The 24,905-nt window shown below is 44.6% G+C and overlaps 1 protein-coding gene across 9 annotated transcripts in view; it reads left to right on the top strand.

The window, feature by feature from the left end:
* UBAP2 (ubiquitin associated protein 2) overlaps positions 1-24,905 on the top strand; it is a 155,347-nt gene that overhangs the window by 65,137 nt on the left and 65,305 nt on the right. For all 9 annotated transcript variants that reach the window (XM_075932782.1, XM_075932781.1, XM_075932780.1 and 6 more), the window contains exons 5-8: positions 6,201-6,354; positions 10,112-10,189; positions 20,092-20,146; positions 22,451-22,554. In XM_075932782.1, the coding sequence (XP_075788897.1) occupies positions 6,201-6,354; positions 10,112-10,189; positions 20,092-20,146; positions 22,451-22,554 (391 nt within the window). The remainder of the gene's footprint in view (positions 1-6,200; positions 6,355-10,111; positions 10,190-20,091; positions 20,147-22,450; positions 22,555-24,905) is intronic.

Below are 24,905 nucleotides of genomic sequence, written 5' to 3'. Positions count from 1 at the left end.
GATGTCAAATGTGGTCACGGAATTCTAGTTGTTCATTAGTGCTATGCTTAAAATGCTGCCGTAATCTGGCAAATGGTCTATTTAATGTGACCGAGAAGGCAGAAACGCAAGACAAAACGGTTAAAAGTCCTATATTTAGAACATCCAAAAGACTGCTAGAGAATTCAGGGGCGGCCCGTGAACCTAGGCAAAGTAGGCAGTTGCCTAGGGTGCTGCCGGCCTGGGCACCCCGTGATTACGTCATGGCCACTGACGACCATGCAGGCGGGGGCGCCAATTGTGCCTTCCGCCTAGGGTGCCAGCTGCCACAGCTGGCCTAGGGCTGCTCCTGAGTGAACTTCTTTGAACTGAGTCTTCTGTACAGTCTGGCTATTTTATACTTGCTTTTGTAGCGCCCCCTCTCCACCTGGTTACCTTCTTTAAAGCCAATCTCCTTACAGGTTTCGATGGATAGGTCTGGGTTCTTCTGGATCCCGCCACCCACTCAGCTTTATTTTTTCTGATGGATTTATTTGGCGGTGCCTCCACCCCCCTCACTCCTTCCTGGTAGGGTCACCAGGGCAGCTTGGGAGAAAAATTCTAGCCCAGGGTAATCCCCATGTATTTGCCCGATAGTTGGAGACTCCCAGAAAATAGCACAAACACATACACTATAATAAACACAAGTATATTAAACAGGAGACAAATAGAACAGAACAGGGTAAAACACTATTTTTAGGGTCACCGGTGCCCAGCAACTGTAAGATCAGTGTCCCGTTGGTACGTGTACTTTGTTGGGGCCCATGATGACTGTTGACCACAAAATTCTTCTCTGCAGTGGTTTAGCAGTGGGGCTGACTACCATATTTTCCGGCGTATAAGACGACTTTTGATGTTAAAAAACATCCCCCCAAAATCAGGGGTCGTCTTATACGCCGGGTATGCGGCTTTGCAAAGCCGCGGAGGGGCTCCGGCGGCGGGGCAGACCTGGCGTGCCGGGGCTGTCCCGCTGCCGGGGCGTCCTCAGAGGCTTTGCTCCCGGTGTCCCTGGTCTGCTGGAGACGGTCCCCAGCAGACCAGAGGCACCGGGAGCAAAGCCGAAGCGGCGGCGGGGTGCTGCGCTTCTGAGGCTTTGCTCTGGCAAAGCCTCAGAGGCGCGGGACCCCGCCGCTGCTGCGGCTTTGCTCCCGGTGCCTCTGGTCTGCTGGGGACCGTCTCCAGCAGACCAGGGACACCGGGAGCAAAGGAGGTGGAGGGGCGCTGGGGTATAAGACGAAACCCTATCTTTTAACTAAAAAATTAGGGGGTCGTCTTATACATCCAATCGCCTTATACGTCGGAAAATACTGTAGGTCCAGTACAGCCCAAAGGACTCACAAATGGGAGAAGGCAGCACATCCCTCCACAGGTTTAATATGCTTCAGGTAGTAAAATCCCCAAACAAATTCCCTGACTTGCTAACTAAAAATGGGTGCACTCACACACTCCATGAATGAGCCTCAGGTTGAGAGATGACTCGGTCACTGCAGAGGGGCTGGTCTCTGCTGGCAGGGATCCTCTTCAGGCAGGAATCAGGCTGCTTCGGTCCCAGAATTTCCCCTCCCCGCGCAGGGGTGCAGAGCTCAAGGTGCAGGCCACACAACTGCACCAAAATTCGAACTACAACCTCCTAGCCCAGCATTCAGACCCACACAGCAGGCAGCAGCTCTGAACTCACCGCTAGAGCAGAGCTGACCATGCGGTGACTGGTCTCACCCAGGGAGCTGGAGCCAACTCAGCCTGGTTGGGGAAGCCTCCCAGCAAACTCCACAAACTGGGAATCAACAGTGGAGACCTAAAACCCAGCTGAGGGATCCTGCCGTCAGGTCCCTAGAGGCCAGTTCTCAGGGGGAACCCTGCATGCAGGCCTGGGGCTTACTAGCTCCCACACAGCCAGCCTTCCCCTTGCCCTGGCTGGCTCCAGACTCCCCCAACAATGGTCTCTCCTTCCCCCTGGGAGGGGCATCTCACTCCCTATGGGTTGCTGGGCAGACTCTGACCCTGGTAGGGAGGGGGAGCCAAGGCAAACTCAAGGAGTCCTGTGGCACCTTATAGACTAACTGAAGTGTAGGAGCATAAGCTTTCGTGGGCAAAGACCCACTTCGTCAGATGCATGTCATCTCTGCAAAGTGGGTCTTTGCCCACGAAAGCTTATGCTCCTACACTTCAGTTAGTCTATAAGGTGCCACAGGACTCCTCGTCGCTTTTGCAGATTCAGACTAACACGGCTACCCCTCTGATACAAGGCAAACTCAGAGCCTCTCCCTGAGCTGCCAGCAGACAAGGCCCCGGGAATCTTAGGGTACGTCTAGACTACATGCCTCTGTCACCAGAGGCATGTAGATTAGGCTACCAGACATAGGAAAATGAAGGGGTGATTTAAATAATCGCCGCTTCATTTAAATTTACATGGCTGCCGTGCTGAGCCGACAAACAGCTGATCAGCTGTTTGTCGGCTCAGCGCGATAGTCTGGACGCGCGGGTGTCGACATCAAAGGTATTTGTCGACCACCCAGGTAAATCTCATCCCAGGAGGCATACCTGGGTGGTCGACAAATACCTTTGATGTCGACACCCGCGCGTCCAGACTATCGCGCTGAGCCGACAAACAGCTGATCAGCTGTTTGTCGGCTCAGCGCGGCAGCCATGTAAATTTAAATGAAGCCGTGATTATTTAAATCGCCGCTTCATTTTCCTATGTCTGGTATCCTAATCTACATGCCTCTGGTGACAGAGGCATGTAGTCTAGACGTACCCTAAGTAATCTCCTTGGGGGTTATACTTTATAAGCACCTCCTCCAGTAGTTCTTACACTCTCTTCTGGGTGTTCAGAATGGAAGGAAGGATTAAGCTATGGTCCTTTGTCTGTAGGGTTGTCGGATGGTTGAAACAAAAATCCCGCCCCCCCCAAAAAAAACACCAGGAAAAAATTCTGTTGAAGGGGGGAAATAAAAGGGGGGGGGGAGAGACCAAAGAAAAAAATTAAAATAAAACAGCATGTCCCCTTTAAGTGAGTGCAGGGATAGGAACAGGGGAGTAGTTGAGCACTAAGACCCAGAAGAAGCATCGCTTAAAGGGGAAGGGTAAGCTTCCCCTAGGTCTTTTGGCTGGCAGCCATGGGGAACCAGGTAAGCATGGGGGCTGGACTGGGGGAGTTAGGGCAGAGGGGGGGGGGCGCTGAGTGTTTGTAGGGTTGCCTGGTGCACGGCATTTTCACTTCCTGGCTAGGGAAAAATTCAGAGAATAACAAACATCTCAAGCATCTGGTATTCTCTGCATTTTTTTTTTTAAACCAGACAGGAGGCGAATATAGCGGACTGTCCGGGTGAATACCGGACGCCTGGCAACCCTATTTGTCTGACTTTCTTCAGTCGGGGCTGTAACTTTAAATGGCCAGCCTCCGTCTTCATGCCTGACTAGCTGGTTTGCTGGCTAAACCATCCGAAGTTAGAATGCAAAGGGGTCCTTCCTGCCACTTAAGATACCAGTAACTTCACCAGGCCCCTCTTATTACATTGGTGCCCAAGATTAGATCTGCCTGGCATTTGGTCATCTGAAAACCTGGTTGCTTAACTGACTTCTTGGCAATGAGTGAGTTACCTTGTTGCTGGCTTTCCGCTCCTCTAAGATGTATCCTGTTAGGGGATACCAACATTAGCCTTAAGACATTCCTAGGGAAACCCAGACTCTTGGGACTTCTATCTAGAGCAGTGATGGCAGTCTAGGTCAGTGAGTGAGCTGCATGAGGGACCCCCCTTCATCTGAATGGATTGCAAGATTGTCCTGGCATAGGGTCGTTTTGCTCACTGCGCTGGCATACCTAGAATTTGCAGGCTGTGTCGATGGAACCGTGGCAGCGCTTTGACTGGATGCAGAGGAAGTGCACGGCTCTTAGTGTTGTGTGCAATTAGCATGCACCTCCTTTCACTTGCTCTTGCTTTACGTGTCTGTCACTTTTTAGTAATACCAGTAGGAAAAAAACTATGCAGCTAGAAACCAGCAGAATTTGGCAATCCTGCGGTGTGGGCAGTGGTAAATCAAATATCTCGTGAGCCATTCGTAGAACCTCGAAGGGCCTCAGGTTGCCCGCCACTGGTCTAGAGAAATTATTCTTTCTGTGCATAAGTAACATTAAATAACTTAACGAACCCTTCCCCCCACACTTCAGCTAGTACTTCTCCACTCTGAAGAACTTCTGCTGAAGAGGGGACTTGATTGCACAATATCACTACCCTGTTACTTACCCTCATAAGCACCTGGACATTTTCAGCAGGAATTGTACTCTTCCCACCAATGAAGATAAATTCTCACTAACGAGGAACTGTGCTCCTTTGCTTCTGAAGCAGACTTTGCCGTAGCCTGTTTCCAGCAAAACATCTCTGCCTATATTGTGGGACACTAATTCCATGGACTCGTTAGAAAATAGAATAGATGGAGGCCTTTAAAAGATTCTGCCGCCAGTGCCTAGTTTCTGTTAGCCTTTGCACACAGCTTATGCCTGAGCAAACTAATGATATCCCCTTCTGAGACCCATCCCTTGTAGGGTGACTCGTAGGTTGCCTGCCCTATAGGATTTCCTTCCTTTTCAGAGATGTCTCAAACATGTTTCAGCATGTAAATAGGCTTCATCTGCCATGGCGCTTGGAATCTGATGGTAATCCTGCATTGGTGGATAATCAAGCTTTCCACCACATACAAACCAATGTCCTTTGCATACTGTGTCACCTGTTTGAGCAACTCCTAGTCCAAGCTCCTGTTAGCTTAGCAGAAGCCCACTCCTATGGTACTTAGCCTGTCGCACCTGAGGTGAGTTTGGAATATGATTGTAATCATCCTCCTGTCCCCCAATACCAGCTTGCCTTGAAAGGCAGCCATCATAGTAACTTCCTCTAATGTTAACCCTTTCCAACAAAACCGTTTCTGAACTTTACTTTTAAAGCATTACGTTTATTGGTATTTGGTTTGTTCATAACTTGATAATATTAGGGACTCTCATGCTGTTTAGCCAGCTTGTCACTGCTCATCCTCAGGAGATGGGACTTAGATTTGAGTTGAATGGAAATTTTGCTGGAGATGTTCAGGAGAAATAATGGCAGGACCTAGAGTTAATGGCAGCCACACTTTGTCTTCCTTATGATTGCTGCCATTGCCTCTCTTGAGATCAAAGCTTCATCCAGCGTTTTAGACGGTTGTTGGAGGGACAGATTGTTTGTATTCTGTCTATTTAGACTGTAAGATGTTTGAGTCTGGGACTTGATTCTCATCAATGTCTCTCTCTCTGTGGGTGGGTGGGTGGGGGTGCGTGCGCACTGATACAGTGCATATTGCAGCTACGACTCAGTAGCCTAACTGTACAATTACATAATATAGTGTCAACTGCCATATTATTCTGAGCAGATTTTTTTTTTAGCTATTTCATTTTAAACTCCTACAAATGTTTTGTAATTCCTAAGGGCCTGACACAAATCCTGGATTGAACTGTGGGTTTAAGAGGAGAGTCGAGGTCTGACATTCAAGCTTTGATTCTCTTTCTTGCTTGAGCATTGCAGTGCTTTCCGAGCCCAGCAATGTGACATGTGATATGCTACAGCCTTGGGCTTAGTGGGCTGACTTGTTTTGGCCCCATTTCCCCACGCTATTGTTCTGATACTCTGATGATCGGTACTTAGATTCCAAGAACGCCAAATTCATTGTTTTTATTTTCTAATGATCCATCTGCTCTTTCATTGACCACCTTCTCTCTACTGCAAACGGGCATTCTCTCCTGTCCTGTGAGAGATGGAAAGCTTCAGTCCTCTTTGTTTCCATTCAGACCTCTGAAAACAGTTGAGAGGACGAATATCTGCATCTTAGCAGGTTTTCTTCTATGCCGTCTACCTACACTTCTTTAAAGTAACCTGAGCGGTAGCCGTCTAGAGTTGAGAGGTGAAATGCATGCTACTCATGTTCCATGAGGAAAACCCACTCTCAAGAAGATGCATACTCTGCCCTTCACACACTGTGATGTTTTCCTTGCTCTGTGTCCTACTTCAGCATGTGTAAAGTATCATATACCCACACAATTTTATACACATAAGATCCATTTATCTATGAATTGGGGATTGGGCTGGAAAGTTTTGCAAAGTTATCTGGTTATCTCTGCTTTTTGACTTGCTTTGTCTAATACTTCTCCACCCAAATAGACTTCATGGGAGACTGTAGGGGGAAAGAAGAAAAGCCTTGGAAAAGAGAGCTCAGAAAACAAAGAGAACAGAGAAAAGCGAGGGGACAGAGAAGTGAGCCGTGGACGGGGAAACTCCAACAGACGGGGAAGAGGAGGCAGCCGTGGCCGAGAGTGTAAGCACAGAGACCTTAATTTTTAAAGCTTCAGTTGCTTTAGTCTTTCTCTTTCTTGCAGCTGAAATTAGTTGAGTTATGAAAGAAAAGAGAATCTAATGGAATAAAGTCCAGCAGAGCCTCAGAGTGCATTTGTGGACTTTGGGGTGAGGTGGGGCGGGCAACAACAGGTATGCATAATGCTCTTACATGTCTGGGTTTTGAGAGGATTTATTTTTTATTTATCTTTTTTGAAGGCAAAAAATTGAATTTATATAAAATACCTTCTGCTTTTTATGATCTTTGTGAGTTGCTGATCGGCACTTAAGATTGAAATAGAACTTTTGTAAGGACTGTGTGGTGAATATTGTGGAGCAGATAAGACTGGATATGTTTTCCGTATGTTTCTTTTAACAAGTAAATGGCCAAGTTTTGATTCCATGTCGTATGAGAAGGAGGACTTGAAGGGTGGCTTGAGATTTATGAAATGTTTTTCCCCATAAGGGAAAATGAAAAGGCCTTGGTGTATCGTGGGGATTAATTATTGGCCACACATGCACAAAAGATAAGCTTCCACACAAATAGAAAGGGTTTGGTGTGAACCTAAACCCTCTTATAATTGCCACAGTGTATACAAGAGCAGCGATTAAAATAAATTGCACAAAAGCTTGCTAATATGCTACAAATACTATTTCTAAAGTTAGTACAGCATTAGATCACCTTTGTGTGTGCTACCCATTATTGAAGCCATTTGCTAAAATTCCCCTAAGCATATTATTAAAAAAACAAAGTTCATATAAAATAAATATATATTTAAAAAACCGCTCCATGCATACAAAATAGTACGCTACGCCCACACACTCCTCCCCTTATAGGGAGGAGAGAGAATGAACCACACGTGACAGATGTTAGTCAAATTGCTTATTCACTACTGAAAGACCTTCAGATGCTACACTGATCGGGGTGCTTTAAGCCCTTGTATAGAATAGTATCTAGAATGATATTATTTCATTTAATGATCTGGAAGATGATGTAAAGAGGGTATTAATGAAATTTGCAATTGTTTTTAGAACAAATAAGGGAATATCCGGGTTTGTACACACAGAATCTCAGTGTATGGCAAGCTAGTGTGCGCCATGTACTAACTGACCATATTTCTACCATGTGCTGTGATACTTTTAGTACACGGTAGCAATGTCCTTAACTGGTGTCAGGCAGCAGGCTTGGAGCATTGTAGATTAGCACCCTGGCTGGTTGAACTGTTCATGTAGATAAGCCCTAATTGAGCAAAACAAAAATGAGTTAACCAGAGCTTATTTTGCTAGACCCAAATGCAACTTGGCCTTCAAGTTTTGGGCTCTGTGCGAAGTCTGGGACATCAGGTTTTCAGATATGGTTCTAAATTTCGCCAAATGTCCTCTCTGCTCCTTTATATGCATGTAGTTATATTCCCATATCGGCCCATGTTAATGGATGTTTGGCTGCATGTGAGTATTTCCCTGTGTGCTGTCTCAGTTCTGCGCAGACAGCTGGCACAGCAGACCACGAGTGAACCACCCAATGACCATAAGATCCATTAAGATGTGAAGTATCAGAGGGGTAGCCGTGTTAGTCTGAATCTGCAAAAGCGACGAGGAGTCCTGTGGCACCTTATAGACTAACTGAAGTGTAGGAGCATAAGCTTTCGTGGGCAAAGACCCACTTCGTCAGATGCATCTGACGAAGTGGGTCTTTGCCCACGAAAGCTTATGCTCCTACACTTCAGTTAGTCTATAAGGTGCCACAGGACTCCTCGTCGCTTATTAAGATGTGAAGGCACTTGGTCAGGTTTGTCAGAGAAGCATGGGCCTAACTCCCTGGATCAGTGTCTGCAGTTATTTTAGCGCACGTATACCTCTGACAAACTGGCTTAGTGAGTGGCGGGGACTTTCCATTTTCCCCTCGGCCAGACCTAGACTTTCCTTCTAAGATGCATCTTTACACACCAGCTGAAGTTACGAATTACTTCTGACACACCCCTCAGACGTATACTTCCCATTACGTTGTACTTGTTGGTTTGAGCAAAACATCTTTATTCATCATGCTGTTACTCTGACTTTGTCCGTAAGAAGAGTCCTGTCCCTGTTTGCTTTGGAGAATGTGTTTGGTATGGAGGTGTTCTGGTTCCATCTTTCTGGGGTGTGTTTGTGTATTTTTGAGCCTCACTCTTTAGGAATGTGTGTGTTTGCAATATCAGCCATGTTGTTGCTAGATTCTGACTGCTTGCAAGTAGGCACCACCTGACTTTGCTTTATATCAGCAAATCTTGACGACTACTACTTTAGTTCAGGTCTCAGGCCTTACACCAGCCCTATGATACAAGGGCTTATATTTCAGGCCCGCTTCCTACTACACCCCATTGCAGGGCTGAGTACAAGTTGTGCAGTGCAGTCTCTATTTAACAATAACAAGTGCTGTAGTAAGTGAGTCATTATTTTCCTTCAGAGAGCCCCTCCTTTGGATTGCAGCTGACATTCAAAACATCCAGCCAGAGGCTTTCCACACAACGTAATTGTAGTGTTCTTGTGAAAACAAAACAAAGCCAAAAACACACTGTCTCCTGCAAGTTAAATGTAAAGGACTGGGTTGTGGTGGGCTGTGTGTGAGAAGTGGCGGATGGGGGAACCATGAAATGGGAGGTTTCTTCCCCGCCCCCTTCTAGTTCCTCCTGGTTCTTCCGCAGTAGACAATCAAAAGGTAGCTAGTGCAGGGAAGACTCAGTTTAAGACTAGCCTCAGTATCTGCTACTTCAGGGAGGTGGTCTAAAGATATGAAGGACTAGTCGACCAACCGATAAGCAAATGCTTATCGAATAGTCAACAGGATAGTTGACTAGTTGCTTCCCCCCACTTGTTGCCTCTATCAGATAGAGGCAGCAAAGGGGGGAAGAGGAGGAGGGTACTTCAAAGTGGCAGTGCCGCACAGAGCCTAGGGTCAGTGGCTCCATGCGGCGCTGCTGCTTTGAATGCCGCGGGGAACCTGGGATCATCTGGGGACTCCCCAGCTGACCTCAGGCTCTGTGTGTGGCACTGCCACTTTCAAATGCCACGTGGAGCCCGGGATTAGCTGAGTCCCCAGCTGATCCTGGGCTCCGTGCGGCATTGCTGCTTTGAAATGCTGCCACAGCATTTCAAAGAGGCAGTGCCGTGTGGAGCCCATGGTCAGCAGGGGAATCCCTAGCTGACCCTGAGCTTTGGTGCTTTCGCAGAGGCGCCCTATTGACGAATTGAATAGTCGATGCAAAAATGCATTGACTATTCGATGTCAGTTACCCGATACTTAACATCCTTAGTGCGGTCACAACCCTGTGCTCCTTCCCACTGGAAGCCGAGCAGGCCAGGGGAATGTGGTGCGCAAGAGAGTGGCAGAGCCTCTGTTGCCCCATATTTTCCCCTAGAGCCCTAGGAGTGATTCCTACAAAAGGTGATCTCCCTGCCCCTCACTTCATTCTACAGTGCAGGATCCAAGATTTATGAACTTAAATTTAGGCAGCCAAATCCATGTTTAAGACGTTTAAATAAATGTATTGATTTGAAATGAGTTGAGCACTTACAACTCCCATCATCTCCACCATTCACTTGTGGGACCAGCTTAGTGTCTCTGAAAATCCAGCCACTGGTTTAGGTGCTTGTTAGAAACCGACTACACTATCGGTCGTTAGTCTCCATTGGCATCAGACCTCTTACAAATACGAAGATAAAATTTCCTTCCTTATCAGTTTTCTGTCTTCTTTCCCCAGTTCGAGCAGAAGAGAATGGAGTGGACAGCAGTCAAGGGGAGAGGCCTTCGGACCGTGGAAAGCGTGGCCGAGGGAGAGGTAAGGTGGTATTGCTGATCTGTGGCCAGTCGCAGCTTTTCTCTTGTTCCATTGATAACCAGCTTTTTTAGATCGCAGAAGGAAGAGGAATTTAAAAAGCCCAGTGATCTATGATATAGTTTGTGTCTTTTCCTTCCAACCCTCCCCCTCTCCACTTTTCTGGCCTCTTTGTGCGCCAATCTTCCCCTTCCTTTTCCCCCAGCCACTACACGCGCCAATCTCCCCCTCCTGTGGCTACTATGACCTACCACCCTCCTGCTCCTGTACCCCACCTCCTGCCCAGATCCTGCACCCTATCCCTATCCCACTCACTGGCAGAGATCAGGACAGGGGGGTGTGCACACGGGAGCAGGGAGGCCGTGCACCTCCTGCCCCTCTCGAGTATTTGGGAGTGGGGAGGCTGCATGGTTGAGGGCAGAGGCAGGCGGCCATGGCAGCATTAGAATGCAGATGACATGATGTCACTGTCACCCTGCAGAAAAGTTTTTTTTATATGTATAGCGGCACAAGGGGGTGAAGAGGTTTCACTTACACTTGTGGCAGTCCCTCAAAGTGGGTTCTGATGAGGTTAAGAACACCATCTCTGCTTTGTACCCTATGAGGAGCATCGTTCTTGTCTGAGGCTAGGGCAGAGAGAACCTGGAGAAATGGGAGGGAAGAAAGGGGGGATCAAGAGGTGTGGGAAGTTATCTGGATTGTGTCTTACTGAAGATAAGGGAAAAGGTTGAAATCTGGATTTACTGGGCATTTAGGGGTCAGTGAAAGTTTGTTGGTTTAGTCTTGCATAGAGTAAGAGAGCAGAGGTTTGGGGGTGGAAGAGCAGAGTTTGGGGGTGGAAGAGATTTCCTTAGCATGGGGGAAGGGTTCATGGGGAGTTGTGGTGTCTTGTGCGTTGGAAGAGAAGTGGTTGTTGCTAGCAGGAGCAGGAATAAAAATGTCAGAGCTAATAAAAGCAATAAATAGCATATGTCTAATTTCACATGCACCGAATACTTGTGCAGTACTCTGTATTCCTGGCATAATACCTGATGATAATCACATGTTCAGTGACACATGATAACAATTAATCTGTATCTAACCCTTCTCCTTTAAGAACTGAAAGGAAACAAGGCATATAATTTCCAGAGAGGTGCAGGAATGCAACTAGGTTGTGCATGTGAATCAGCAAATACCAGGCTGAAAATGTGTACAGAATAGCTGTTCAGAGAGGGGTACATTACCATTTTCTGAGGTTTTTACACCTGAAAATGAGAGTTTGATGGGGTTCAGTTTTTGGTTAGAAAACGAAATTTCTGTTTAAGCTTCTGAGGTATAAGGAAAATAATTTTTTAAAAAAGATTAAAATAGGAGTTTTAAAATTAGCGGTGGTCTCCTTCAGGTTGAAATGTTTTGAAAATTAGTCTCACATTCACTCCATTCTTTATCTTGTGAGTCTGTCTGTGTGCAAGTCCGTTAGCACTTAGGAAGAGTTCTTAAACTAAGAGCACCAAATTTGATATACAGCTTCCACTTATCCTAATGTAAATCCAGATCAGGGTTTGGTTGTGCCAGGAAAACAGGATGTGCCTGGAATTTGATTGTTTTCCATAACATGGGAAGGGAGGGGGCAGTGAGTGCAGGGGACAGCTATCCTGCAGAATGACCACTGGGGGCAGCTGCACCACCAGGACAGTGGCCAGCTGGGGACAAGTGGCAGCTTGCCATGTTGCCTGCCACCAGCCTAGGTAAGTGGCCCACCTGCCTTACACCCCTCACTCTCAGCCCTCAGTGCCAGACTGGGGGCGGGGAAGCCCCACTGCTAGCACCGCTTGGCTGCCCAGTATGACTGAGGCCTGCCTACGCTCCTCTTTTCCCAGCCCCAGACTGTGCCTGGAGAGTGCTGGCAGGATGCCTACATAGTCACCCCCACCCCCAGGTGGGACCCAGGCAATGCTGGGTAAGTTTTCTAGTAATTTTAATAAAGTAGGCTGGTGTTACTCTAGGAACTCAGACAGTAATGAGGCCAAGTGGAGTTGGGCAACAAGATAGTTTCTGAAACTGTCTCACAACCAGGTAGTTAAAAATCACTACCAGAAAGTTAGCATATCTTACTGAGAGAAGGAATGGCTTTGTGTGTGCCATCTTCAACCAGATGCAATTCACTGCATTGTATGGTACTTCGCTATTTGACAAATAGTGCACAGTCACATAAATGAGCTAATTGAATGAAAGGCCATCTGTAGCTCTTAACTATTCATGATAAATCTCTTCTTATTGCTTCTGGATCAATGGCTGATAAGTGCATTTGGGGGGAGACAAATACGTATGGTTAACATTTACTAAAGTAATCCTTAAAAGCTGCAGGGATGGCTTAAATCTGTACATTGCACTTCCTCACTGTTAAGTCTTCTCTTTTTAAGATTGTGACGAACTTCAAAAAGATCTCCCCAAACTAGGTGATTGGGCAACAAAATGGCAAATGAAATGTAATGTGGATAAATGTACAGTAATGCATATTGGAAAACATAATCCCAGCTATACATACAATATGATGGGGTCTAATTTGGCTACAACTATTCGAGAGAGATCTTGGAGTCATTGTGGATAGAGCTCTGAAAACATCCACTTACTGTGCAATGGCAGTCAAAAAAACAAACAATGTTAGGAATAATTAAAAAGGGGTAGAGAATAAGACAGAAAATATTCTATTGCCTCTATATTAAACTATGGTATGCCCACATCCTGAATATTGCGTACAAATGTGGTCTCCTCATCTCCAAAAAGATCTCTTGGCATTGGAAAAGGTTCAGAAAAGGGCAACAAAAATGATTCGGAGTTTGGAATGGGTCCCATATGAAAAGAGATTAAAAAGGCTGGGACTCTTCAGCTTAAAAAAGAGGAGGCTAAGGGGGGATATGACAGGTCTATAAAAGCATGACTGGTGTGGAAAAAGTGAATAAGGAAAAGTTATTTGCTTATTCCCACAATGTAAGTGGGACTATATAGGGGCCACCAAATTAAATTAATAGGCAGCAGGTTTAAAACAAACAAAAGGAAGTTTATCTTCACTCAGCGCATAGTCAGCCTGTGGAACTCCTCGCCAGAGGATGTGGTGAAGACTAGGACTTTAACAGAGTTCAAAAAAGAGCTAGATAGATTCATGGAGGTTAGATCCATTGATGGCTATTAGCCAGGATGGGTAGGAATGGTGTCCCTAGCCTGTTTGTCTGGAAATGGGTGACAGGAAAGGGATCACGTGAGGATTCCCTGTTGTGTTCCCTCCCTCTGGGACATCTGGAATTGTCCACTGTCAGCAGACAGGACACTGGGCTAGATGGGCTGTTGGTCTGACCCACTGTGGCTATTCTTATGTAAGACCATATGACCTTCTCTGTCTTTGCATATTAGCAGAAATATATATATTTTTTGCAGCCAGCTTAATGTAATAAGCTTGTTTCTTGCTGTTTTGATTAAATACAAGGAAGTTAAGATAAGGGATAAAGTTTCCCTTTCAATAGAGAGCAAATTGGTTACTTATGATCAGTGTAGCAACCCTCACTTTATGTAATCCAGTAATAATAATGTTCAAAGGCATCCCATGCAGCATTTCTATCTGCATTTTTAATGCACGTGTCACTCAGGAATCTAGGCACTAGATACAAAATTAGAGGTTGGGTAATGTCTGTGCAGTGGACCTTCTCTCCCTTCCTTTTTTTTAAACTGCCTTGTCAGGCAGGAATAATTTCCTGGGTTTCCTAGGAGAATTCTTGCTGGCCCATCATGTTTCCCCTTTATAGGGAAATACCTGATTTAAAGATATAGTGTAAACCTCTTTCAAGTGGCAGGAATGGGGCTAATTTTGTGGTGATAGTGGTGCATAGACCTCCATCGAAACCCTTGCCCTCAGATTTGCACACTCGCGTTTGTAGGCTGCATGATTATCCAGCTGAGATGCTGTGTTCATCTGGATGATGATCTTTCCAACTGCATGCACTGGACATGGTGCTATGCCTGTGGTTCTCAAAGTGGGCCAAGGGACTGCCCAAGTAAGCTGCTGATGGGCCTGCACTGTTTTGTTTACCTAAAGTGTCCATAGCCACAAAGCCTTGCAACTCCCATTGGCTGTGGTTCACCATTTCCAGCCAAGGGTCTAGAGCAGGAGTGGGCAAGAGGCAGCTAGCAGGCTGGATCCGGCATGCAAAGCTGCTGGATCTGGCCCAGGGCCGCCTCTCTGGGATTCTTACGACACAGCAGCGCATGCTGTTTTAAACAGCTGGCTGCTAATTGCTGTGCGGGGTGGGAGAATTTGTGTGTTGTCCCCACCCTTAACAAAATCCTTTAGCTTCCATTGCCTAGTTTCCGGCCAGTAGGAGCTGAGAACTTTTGCTGAGGCAGGTGCAGAGTGAAGCCTCCTTCCTCCCTCCCTCTTCTTCCCCGGCTGTCCGTGCTGAAGCAGAGCTGCATGGTTCAGCCAGCCCAGCAGACAGGCATGGAGCCTGTCTCAGGTTCCTACAGGGCTGCTGGCTGGGAGCTGCCTAAGTAAGTGTCTCCCAGCCACAGTCTGCCTCTAGCACCCCTCCCCCTCTCTGCCCATCAACTACCTGCCCAGGTCACCAGCCCCTCCTGCCCCGTGTTACCACCCAAACCCTCTGTATCCCTCTGCCCACCTCTTCCAGACCCTGCACCTCCTCCTACCTCTTCCCCCAGGTCAGAATCCTCTCCTGCACCCATAACCCTCCCCCCCGACGCAGCACTCCAAGTCCCTGCTCCACATCATAACCCCTCTTTCACTCAAACTCCCTCTCAGACCCCATACCCCCTCCTGCATCTCAGTCCTGTATTCCAGGCTCCCTTCTGCACCCCCACCTGCCATCTCAGGCAACGTGCCCCCTCCACAGAAGTGCAGCCCTTGACCACTTACCAAAATCTTCAAGTGGTCCCCCCCATTAAAAATTATTGGCCTCCCCGGTCTAGAGGAGAGAAACAAAAATGATAAAGGTTTTAAAAAAAACCTGACCTATGAGGAAAGGTTAAAAAAATTGTTTCATCTTGAGAAAAGAAGTGTGTGGTGCAACCTGATGAGTCTTCCACTGTGTTAAGGGCTGTTGTAATCAATTGTTAAGGTAGGACAAGAAGTAATGGGCTTAATCGGCAGCAAGGGAGACATAGGTTAGATATTAGGAAAATCTTTCTAACTAAAAGGATCATTAAGTTCTGCAATAGGTTAGTTACCAAGGGAGGTTGTACAATTCACATCCCTGGAGGTTTTTGAAGACTAGATGACCTCTGAAGAGCCCTTTCAGTCTTTTGAGAATATCTGAGCAGTCTACAGCAAATATGGCACGGAGAACTGCGTAGCAGGACGCAATTTTGTTAAAAACCCTACTTATAAAAATCAGCTTCCTTTTTTTTGGTTTGGCTTGATTGTGCTGGGATAATGGGATGCGTGTGGAATTCGATTGTTAGAGGGGAAGGGCAGGGTCTAGCAGGAGGCAGTTATACTTCAAAAGGACCACGGTGGAGGGGGGGGACACCACAGGGCCAGAGATGGGGGCTGAAACAGCTGTAACTTCCTTGGGCCCGCAGGGGATGGGGCGCAGAAATGAACAGCTATCTACTATATATTTCAGAGTGTGTATGTCTGTGTGTCTGATGCACGCCTCTCCCCTGGCTGTGCCTGTTGGAGCTGCAACAGCCATGGACAGGCGCTTCTCGCCAGGCTTAGAGCAGACTGGGATTTTTCTCTCTCCCTGGGGCAGCCTGTATCCTGAACCCCCTCATCCCCAACCCTACCCCAGAGCAGTTATTTAAACGACGAAAAACAAAACTTATTTGAGTTAAGGACCCTAGCAATCCCAGATAAATCTTCTAATAAAAATATGCCCTTTGTCTTTGGTATCTTTTTAAAGTTCAGGAAAGTTTCTGTTGGAAGGAGGCTGGCTGGTTTTAAAAAGCTGAACCTCTGAAACTAAAAGTGCATGTCTCCACATTTTCTTGTTTTAAAACTTTAACACAGTTGGCACCAAGTGTGTTTTGGATTAGCTTTGCCAGAAATAGTAGGAATGTCATTTGTCCTTCTAAACTATCTGAACATATGAAGAAACTTGAACATAGGGCAGACTTTCTGGAGGCCACACAGGCGTGAAACATGTCTAGTTAAGCTACAATGGGTTCTTCCTTTTAAGTTGTGAAGCTGAATATGTTGAAATCTTTTCTCTTTTGTTTCTGATTTAAACTAGCCTGCTTTGTGTGCTACATAATCCAAATTTTGTTCTAACAACATGATATTGAGAGCTTTAGAAAAGCAATGTGTGCATGTTTCTAAAACTGGTTACAACCCTAACAAACTGCAAATAAAACTGATCTAGTGCTTCTACTTATGCGATAATTAGTACAGAACAGTAATTCTCCGGGTAGAAGATTAAAAAAAAAAAAAAAGTTAAGGTTTAAGGTTTTTTTTAACTTGGTAAAATGGATTACCTCAAATATTAGCTTTCTTTACTAAGCTTGTGTTATCAGTTCAAAAGGAGCAAGACATCTTTTTCCACCTGATAACATGGCCTGTTGCCTCTGTTTGTCGGAAGATACAAAACCAGACTCACGAAGGTATATGTTTGTGTGATAGCAAACCACTAAAAATAAACCCAGCGACTTTTCAGAGTCATCCGTTTCCATTTCCTCTCCGCTATTCATAAGTCCTTAAACTTTTCCATCTAGTTTAATCTTGTCCATGTCAAAAGCTGAGACTAAAAAGCAAGCTAGTGTCAAGCTGGGGCTCTAACTCACTTGGTATACTGCCTCTAGTCTGCAAGCTAAGCACTCTTCGTTGGTTTACCAATTGAGACACCAAAACTTAGTGGGATAGTCTGACTTAAACTTTGGGTGCTAGATGCTATGTTTTATGTGGAGGCAAACACTAGGGTGTGATCCTCTGAGTATCTGTGTGTGTGTGGAACTCTCCATGGACTTGATTGTGAATGGAGAATGCTCAATAGGTTAGAGGATTCAGGTGTCCTGTTCTCTAACTGAGTTGCTATAGAAAAATCTCTCTTAAATGCTACAAATTAAACTACAGCTGGTGTGCCAGTTTGATTAAGTGTGTGAGATATATTAGAGAACAGGGAAAAAAGGCCACCTGGCTCAATTAGCAAAATGTGGGAACAAACTAGAGTAAAATGTCAAAATGAGTTAAAAATACAATTAGTGATTTAGGGGGAAAATCAATTTACAAGGGTTTTAGAGAGTCAACTTAGAACAACCCAACACACTTTCCATGGCTGGCTTCCTGTGAGCAGAGAGGAATAGCCATTATTTGGCTTGACACTTGAATCTGTTCACAGATCTAGGTGTAAAGGAAGCTGAGAAGTCAGGATTAGGAGTAATCATTAGAGCTGTAGTTTTATTCTTTGCCTAGCATCCCCATTGCTTGCTTTTATGCTCAGTAGGCTGACTAATTGCAATAAGGGTCCATTCATGCAGCCTCCTTGAGAGAGTTTCAAGTGTGCTGCTGCAAAGTTGCTTGTTCTTTTTGGGGGGGCGGAGGGGGGAGCAGATGTCAATTTAGAGACACAAAATTGCTGTGTTGCCACAGAATTGCTGTGTTGACTTCCTTTTTTTTTTTTTTTTTTAAAACTGACCACTATGGTTCATTTTTTGTTAGAAACAATATGTACAAGGGCAGTCCATCAAATAGCATTAAGGGTTTGCTTTTTCTCCCTTGGATGGGTGCTGTATCACAGCACTGAAAGTTCCATAGGCACTGCAATCTGTTGGTCATTAAGGGACTGTGTTGAGAAAATTTCCTAATATGGGGTGGGGGAAACCTGTAATGCCAAAGCGACTCATTAGTGATTTCTGCACAATTTGCAGGTGCTAAGCACCTGTAGGGATCAAGCGCGTAAATATCCTTGGGGCTGAGTTTTCAATTCAGAGTCATGAGGGAGAACTTTTTGGTTTTAAAAAATGGAAAATATGACCTGGGTTGCTTCCTGGGAGAATGGCCACTCTTGTCTGCATCCCAGAATATTCTTATGCGTCCGAGTAGTTCTGATTCCACTTCCAATAGAATTTACTGTGATGGAAGCAAAGATGTCAAAAGATTGTAGGTGTTCAGACTGTGCATAGCAGAACCAGGATGTGTTGTCGTGAATGAGAGCAGCGTGTGTCCTCTCTTTAGGAGTTAGCCTGCCACTTTTGATCACCAAAGCCCCTCCGCAGCAATCTCCTTGCATCACTTCATGCTGGAAGTCTCCCAAGAGACAGGAGGTATTAGCATTAGGGATGTAAGCAACTAGTCGACTATCTGATAAGCAAAACCTAGTTGCACCCCTCCCCCCCCACTTGTTCTCCTTTTTTGGGCAGATGTCAAGTACATTTCAAAGACTGAAACACATGAAGATTAAAACTCTGACTCTCCCATTGGCCACAAGCTCCATGTGGCGTTTCAGTGTTTGAAATGCAGAAGAGTCCGTGCTCTTAATATGTTTAAAAGGCAGAGGTGGAGCGGGGTTAGCTCCTGGGGTCGGAAGCTTACAATGCTGCCGCTCTAGTTTCCTCCCATATCAATTAATCAAGGAGTCAATGGAAATTCCATCGACTACTCTTTTTGCTAATTAAATGCAATTTAACATCCCTAGTACAGATGTGGTTGCCTCATCTCAAAGTTATCTTATCATTGGAAAAAATTTCAAAAAGAGAAACAAAAATGATTATGGGCATGGAACGGCTGCCAGATGAAGAGACGTTAAAAAGATTGGGATTTTTCATTTTAGAAAAGAGGAGGCTAAGGGGGATATGATAGAGGTCTATATAAAATCATGACTGGTCTGGAGAAAGTGAATAAGGAAAAGTTATTTACTTGTTCCCATAACATAAGAACTAGGAGTTACCAAATGAAATTAATAGGTAGCAGGTTTAACACAAAAGGAAGTTTTTCTTCGCGCAGAGTCAACCTGTGGAACTTCTTGCCAGAGGATGTTGTGAAGGCCAGGACTTCAATAGGGTTCAAAAAAGAGCTAGATAAATTCATTGAGGAAAGGCCCATTAATGGCTATTAGCCAGGATAGGTAGGAATGGTGTCCCTAGCCTCTGTTGATCAGAAGCTGGGAATGGGTGCTGGGTGGACTTGCTTGATGATTCCCTGTTCTGTTCATTCCCTCTGGAGGCACCTGGCATTGGCCACTGTCGGAAGACACGATGCTGGGCTGGATGGGCCTTTGGTCTGACCCAGTGTGGCCATTCTTATGTAGTTTGAATAAGGTGAGAGTTAGAGCTTGGTGAACAGCGTGTGGAAAAGAATGGACACGCAAAGGGCAGCTTGTGGGAAATAGCTCAGAGACCAAAGTAAGGGAGGGAAACAAAGGATTGTTGAGGCTGAGGTTGATACAGCAGAGGGATGAAAGAAAGTGTGATAAGATTAGGCCAGAAGTGTAGTTGAGGCTTGTTGTGCAGCGCATTGGAGTCAAGCACAAGAAATGGAAAGATAAGGACGTACACTGAACTTAACTATAATAGCTTTACATCTCCATAGTAGATACGACTAATTTGGTTTGAGTAGATTCTAGTATAGTTGCTCACCCAAGTTTAGTTTGTGTGCTGAACAGATTGCTAGGTTGATTGATACACACTCAACAGTAAAAATACTGTGTTATGTATAATATACCTAAGACTTTATATTGGTCCTTACCTTGGCCTGCTTGATCTCTTCCTCTGCTAGTTTTAAGAGGAGAAATTGTTATTTTATTATACTACTAGATATTGGGATGAACTAACATTTTGTTCTTTCTATGGGTTAGAGGAAGATTTTTTGCTTTGAGGAGGAGGAAGTTGTGTTTAATAAATTCTAATATTCTTTCTCAAACCCAGTATTGGGCAATCAGCCCATCTGTACAGGTGCTGTTTAAGGGTATTCTCTCTTCTTGTAGGGTTTGGACGTGGCAGAGGGCGAGGAGCTGGGAGATTTTCAGCCCAAGGCATGGGGTAAGTGGTATGCATTGTTCTCAGGGAAAATTGAACACAAGAGACGTGTTAATTGCTGTCCAATCTGTTAATACTGATCAGTATCTTCATCAACGATTTAGATATCGGCATTAGAGAGTACGCTTATTAAGTTTGCAGATTATACCAAGCTGGGAGAGGTTGCAGCTGCTCTGGAGGGATAGGGTCATAATTCAAAATGATCTGGACAAATTGGAGAAATGGTCTGAGGTAAACAGGATGAAGTCTAATAAGGACAAATGCAAAGTGCTCCACTTAGGAAGGAACAATCAGTTTCATACATATAGAATGGGAAGCGACTGTCTAGGAAAGAGTATTGCAGAAAGAGATCTAAGAGCTATAGTGGACGACAAGCTAAATATGAATCAACAGTGTGATGCTGTTGCAAAAAACCAAACAGCTGATTCTGGGCTGCATTAACAGGTGTGTTGTGAGCAAGACAAGAGAAGTCATTCTTCCACTCTACTGTGCGCTGATTTAGGCCTCAGTTGGAGGATTATGTCCAGTTCTGGGCGCTACATTTCAAGAAAGATGTGGAGAATTTTGAGAAGGTCCAGAGAAGAGCAACAAGAATGATTAAAGGTCTAGAGAACATAACCTATGAAGGAAGACTGAAAAAATTGGGCTTGTTTAGTTTGGAAAAGAGAAGATTGAGGGGGGACATGATAGCAGTTTTCAGGTATCTAAAAGGGTGTCACAAGGAAGAGGGAGAAAACTTGTTCTTCGTGGCCTCTGAGGATAGCAGAAGCAGCAGCAAGGGAGGTTTAGGTTAGACATTAGGAAAATGTTCCTAACTGTCAGGGCGGTTAAACACTGGAATAAATTGCCTAGGGAGGTTGTGGAATCTCCATCTCTGGAGATACTTAAGAGTGGGTTAGATAAATGTCTATCAGGGATGGTCTAGACAGTGTGTGGTCCTGCCATGAGGGCAGGGGACTGGACTTGATGACCTCTCGAGGTCCCTTCCAGTCCTAGTATTCTATGAATACTGTTTGACAAATGTATATTGTTGTGAATAGAAAACATTCCAATCTGTGAAAGTATCTGTGAAATACAGGTTTGATTCGTTGTACGCAGTGTGACTGTTGCCATCTCTAGGCAAACTAACATTGTCATGAGTACATGGGATGTCAGTGACACTCAACAATAAACAAACAAAACCCCTCCCCCAATCCTCAGGAAACTGAGCTTGTCGACATTCAACCCAGCCCCTAAAGAGAAGTTCAAGTTTACCAAGAGGCTTTGCAGGTTGAAAGTTCTGCTTGGCTGGTTGTAGGTAGCCCAGTTGGAAAGCAAATTTGTTTGACTGTAGTTTGAAGCAGATAGATTCTAAAACAAGCCCTCCTTTCCCCCCCCAAAAAACAAAAACACACAACAAAACAAAAAACCCAAACGAAAGACAAGTGACTAAAATCTGTTTTATCAAATAGTGGGGGAGCTTCCCTCCATTCTTAATGTTTTATATTTTAGACACAGTTCTTCGAATGATATGTCCCTTGGTGCAGAGTCTAAAGAACCTTCTGTCTCTGCTGAACTCTCAACGCTTGAGGATTTTTCATCCAGACAGAAGAAATGTAACCTTGCTGCTTCTAGCCATTATTTGCTCTCCGCAACTTTGTGGACAGTATCAGTGGTGTCAAGATAATAAACAACTTTTTCCCCTTCTGTTTCATGCCATGGCTCTCCCTCCTCTTTCCTTCCAGATGATCCTTTCCCTTGCTCTCACCCCTTTTTATACCCCATTCTTGTATGATAGGCTGAAAAGAAAAGCCATTTTTTCTTTACCAAAAATCAGCTTCCAGGGTACCATTCGGCTATCTCTTAGATGTCAAGTTTTTTTGGCTTCATTTGGAGCTTCATTCAGTATTTCAGAATACTTCCCTGCCACTGTCGTCATCTTATCGATATGCTCGGTTGCCCTGCGTAAAAGTTTTGCACCCTAAAAACATTTGGCTTTGGATTCTAATGAGTAGGCTGCTGCTGAAAAATGATCAATTGATAAGCTTCATGTTGTGATTGTATACTAGTTTTTAATGCGGATGGAAACGGTTCACCTGCCGTTGCAACTTTTGCAGGAACTAGGTTCTGTTCGCATTCTTTACAGTGCCTTTCTTATACTGTCCAGGTTTTTGGTGCCCTCCCCTCTTCATGTGAGTAAATAAAAGACAAGAACTGTTTAAAAATCTGATATAAATATAGATCATAAAGTGGAGCATTTCATTGCGTGTGGCTTTTTATACTCGCTTTCTACTTATTTTTGTCCTTCCTATCCTTTTTAAACTCTAGGACATTCAACCCTGCAGACTACACGGAGACTTCTGCCACAGATGGCTTTGGGTCGAAACCAGAGGTTTGGGAGACTGGTCAGAATGATGCAGATGATGGAACTGGTAAGATGGCTTCCCAAAGTGGAAGAACTGGAAGGAAATGCTGTAGCAAGCTGCCATTAAAATAACAGTTCTGCTGTCTTTTTTTCCACAAATATCTGAAAATATTGACACGAGTCACCTGCCATGGCTGTTTACTCACACAGTTTGCAGTTGTACTCCAGCCTCAGGGTGGCTGAGCACTTACAGCTCTACTCTTGGACAATTCTCATTTGCGAAACTATAAACACTTCTGCACAAGTCAAGAGAGTGCTGAATGGAGCTGTTCTGCCCACTTCCTTATGGTAATTTTTTCCCAAAGCACACGAGTGATTTAAAAGCACAAGTCTCATTAAAAGTTACTGGAACTTGTGCCCCTGTACATCATGACAATTCTGAAATTCCTGCCCTAGCCATACAGAAAGGCAGACAAATGAGTTTGAGGTGTAGGAGAGTTGCTAGCTCTTGCTATCTTCCAGAACTGGGAATCATAAGAAGTGTGAATAGGCCATAGAGTAGCTACACACAGAACCACCTGTATTTTTGTATGAAGAATGAGAAGGTTTCATATTTATTGGTGGAGTCTTAAAAGTGCAGTGTTCATTGCCAGTTAGAGACAGAGTCACGGACACATGGTTAAAAGGGGAGTAGTCTTATCTGATGACTCAAAAGCAAAGAACATAATTTGACTTATCAGAAACTCGGAAAGAGAACAGGATAACATGCTGCCTCTTTGGAGATCCAGGTCAAGAGATGTGATGAGGACAGAACAGATCCTGAGTCATGCTGGAGAAACGCACTAGGTACAGTAGTACAGTTGGGAAACAGCAAGTGGAAGAAAATGAATGACTTTAGCACCTGAGGAATTGCTCACAAGATAGAATAGTTCTAGACAAGTCATCTTTTTGACAACCCTCCTACTATCTAATGAAAGGAAAATAAGTTTTGAGTCCAGAAGAGGTGGCAGAAGTGATACCACACATGGAAATGCTTTCTGCAACATTAACATTGGTGTTTGCTAGATAGAGGCAGAGAAAAGAGCTGGGTGGCAAGGCATGTTGTAATGAGTTTAGAAGCAGTAACATTGTACTTTAGTGAAGAAAGGAAAAGACGCAATGAGAAATTGGTAATCTCATCTTCACATCCTCATGAAGAATAGAGAGCTAGAGCCATTCTTGGACAGACTACTGATACTCAAAGTCATGGCATGGTATAATAATGGAGGACTCTACCCAGATATCTGGATAACAAGAATAGCTAAATATGACCAAGCACAGACTCCAGAGTTACAAAGGGGACATTGGTGACCCGGATGGAGATGCTATTCTTATCTACTTACCAAGAGTAGAAAAAATCACTGAAAAATGGTATGGGGGTCATAGAGAGGTGGTGCTAATTGCTAAAGCATGAGCCTTTGCAGTTCTCTGAGCTCTAAATGAGCTAGAAAATATCAGGACGTGGAAGTTAAATTCCAGGAAACCAAATTTGGGTGAATATGGAAGGCTGTTGAACATGGCGCAGTGGGAGAAGAAGGCTGGAACACCATAAAAATTGCTATACCGAGGAGCGGAAGATTAGAAGAATAAGAATAATGCAAGGAAACAGGAATGCATTCAGAGGAAAGATCTGCTGCAAAGGGCAGCAGAAAAAGCAGAATGAGGCATCCTCTCTAGGTAGGAGTGTGAATATTAAAAAGGGCTTTTACGTGTCTAGCTGTAAGAAAAGTAGTACTGGGTAGCTACCTGGGAAACATTAAACTATCAATCCTAAAATGATTGAAATGTTTTGTATTTTTAGACAATGTCCTCCTAATCTCAACTCAGTTTTGAGATCTTCATACTTGTTAATTTGCCTGGCACTAGTCAGACTCAAATTTCTCAGCTTTTAAAAAATTCGTAACTTTTAAAATCCATTTACACTACCGATGCCTTAGAATATGTCATTTTGGGCTGTCACAGAGCGCAGTAGAGTTGCAAAAGGCCGCATGGATCCTCTCAAGCTGCATCTTTCTGGGGTATCCAGCCATCAAGTTCTGTGATGTTACAATGCAACACCGAAGTATTGCTGATTTGCGAAGAGGAAGGGAATCTAACTTCTTAGAACCTAAAAGACGTTTTAAACATACCTATTTTAAATAGAAGAGGGGAGCTGTTTATAACACTTTCCATACTATTTGCTGCTTATGTTCGCTGTTTTTATAATAGAAGTAAACGCACTTACTTTCTTGTGCCTCCTTGCTATGGGAGAAACCTGTAAGCAGCTAGATGATCATGCGATCCTGAGCAATAAACAGCATGGGTTTTTTCTAGAGCAAGTCATAGCTTACTCAGTCACTTCATCAGTGAATGAGAAGAATGCAGTAGATATTACCACAT

Source organism: Pelodiscus sinensis, chromosome 6 (assembly GCF_049634645.1).
Source record: "Pelodiscus sinensis isolate JC-2024 chromosome 6, ASM4963464v1, whole genome shotgun sequence".
NCBI lineage: Eukaryota > Metazoa > Chordata > Testudines > Trionychidae > Pelodiscus > Pelodiscus sinensis.
The sequence above is the reverse complement of the archived record's forward strand: the minus strand, read 5'-3'. Positions and strand labels throughout refer to the sequence as shown.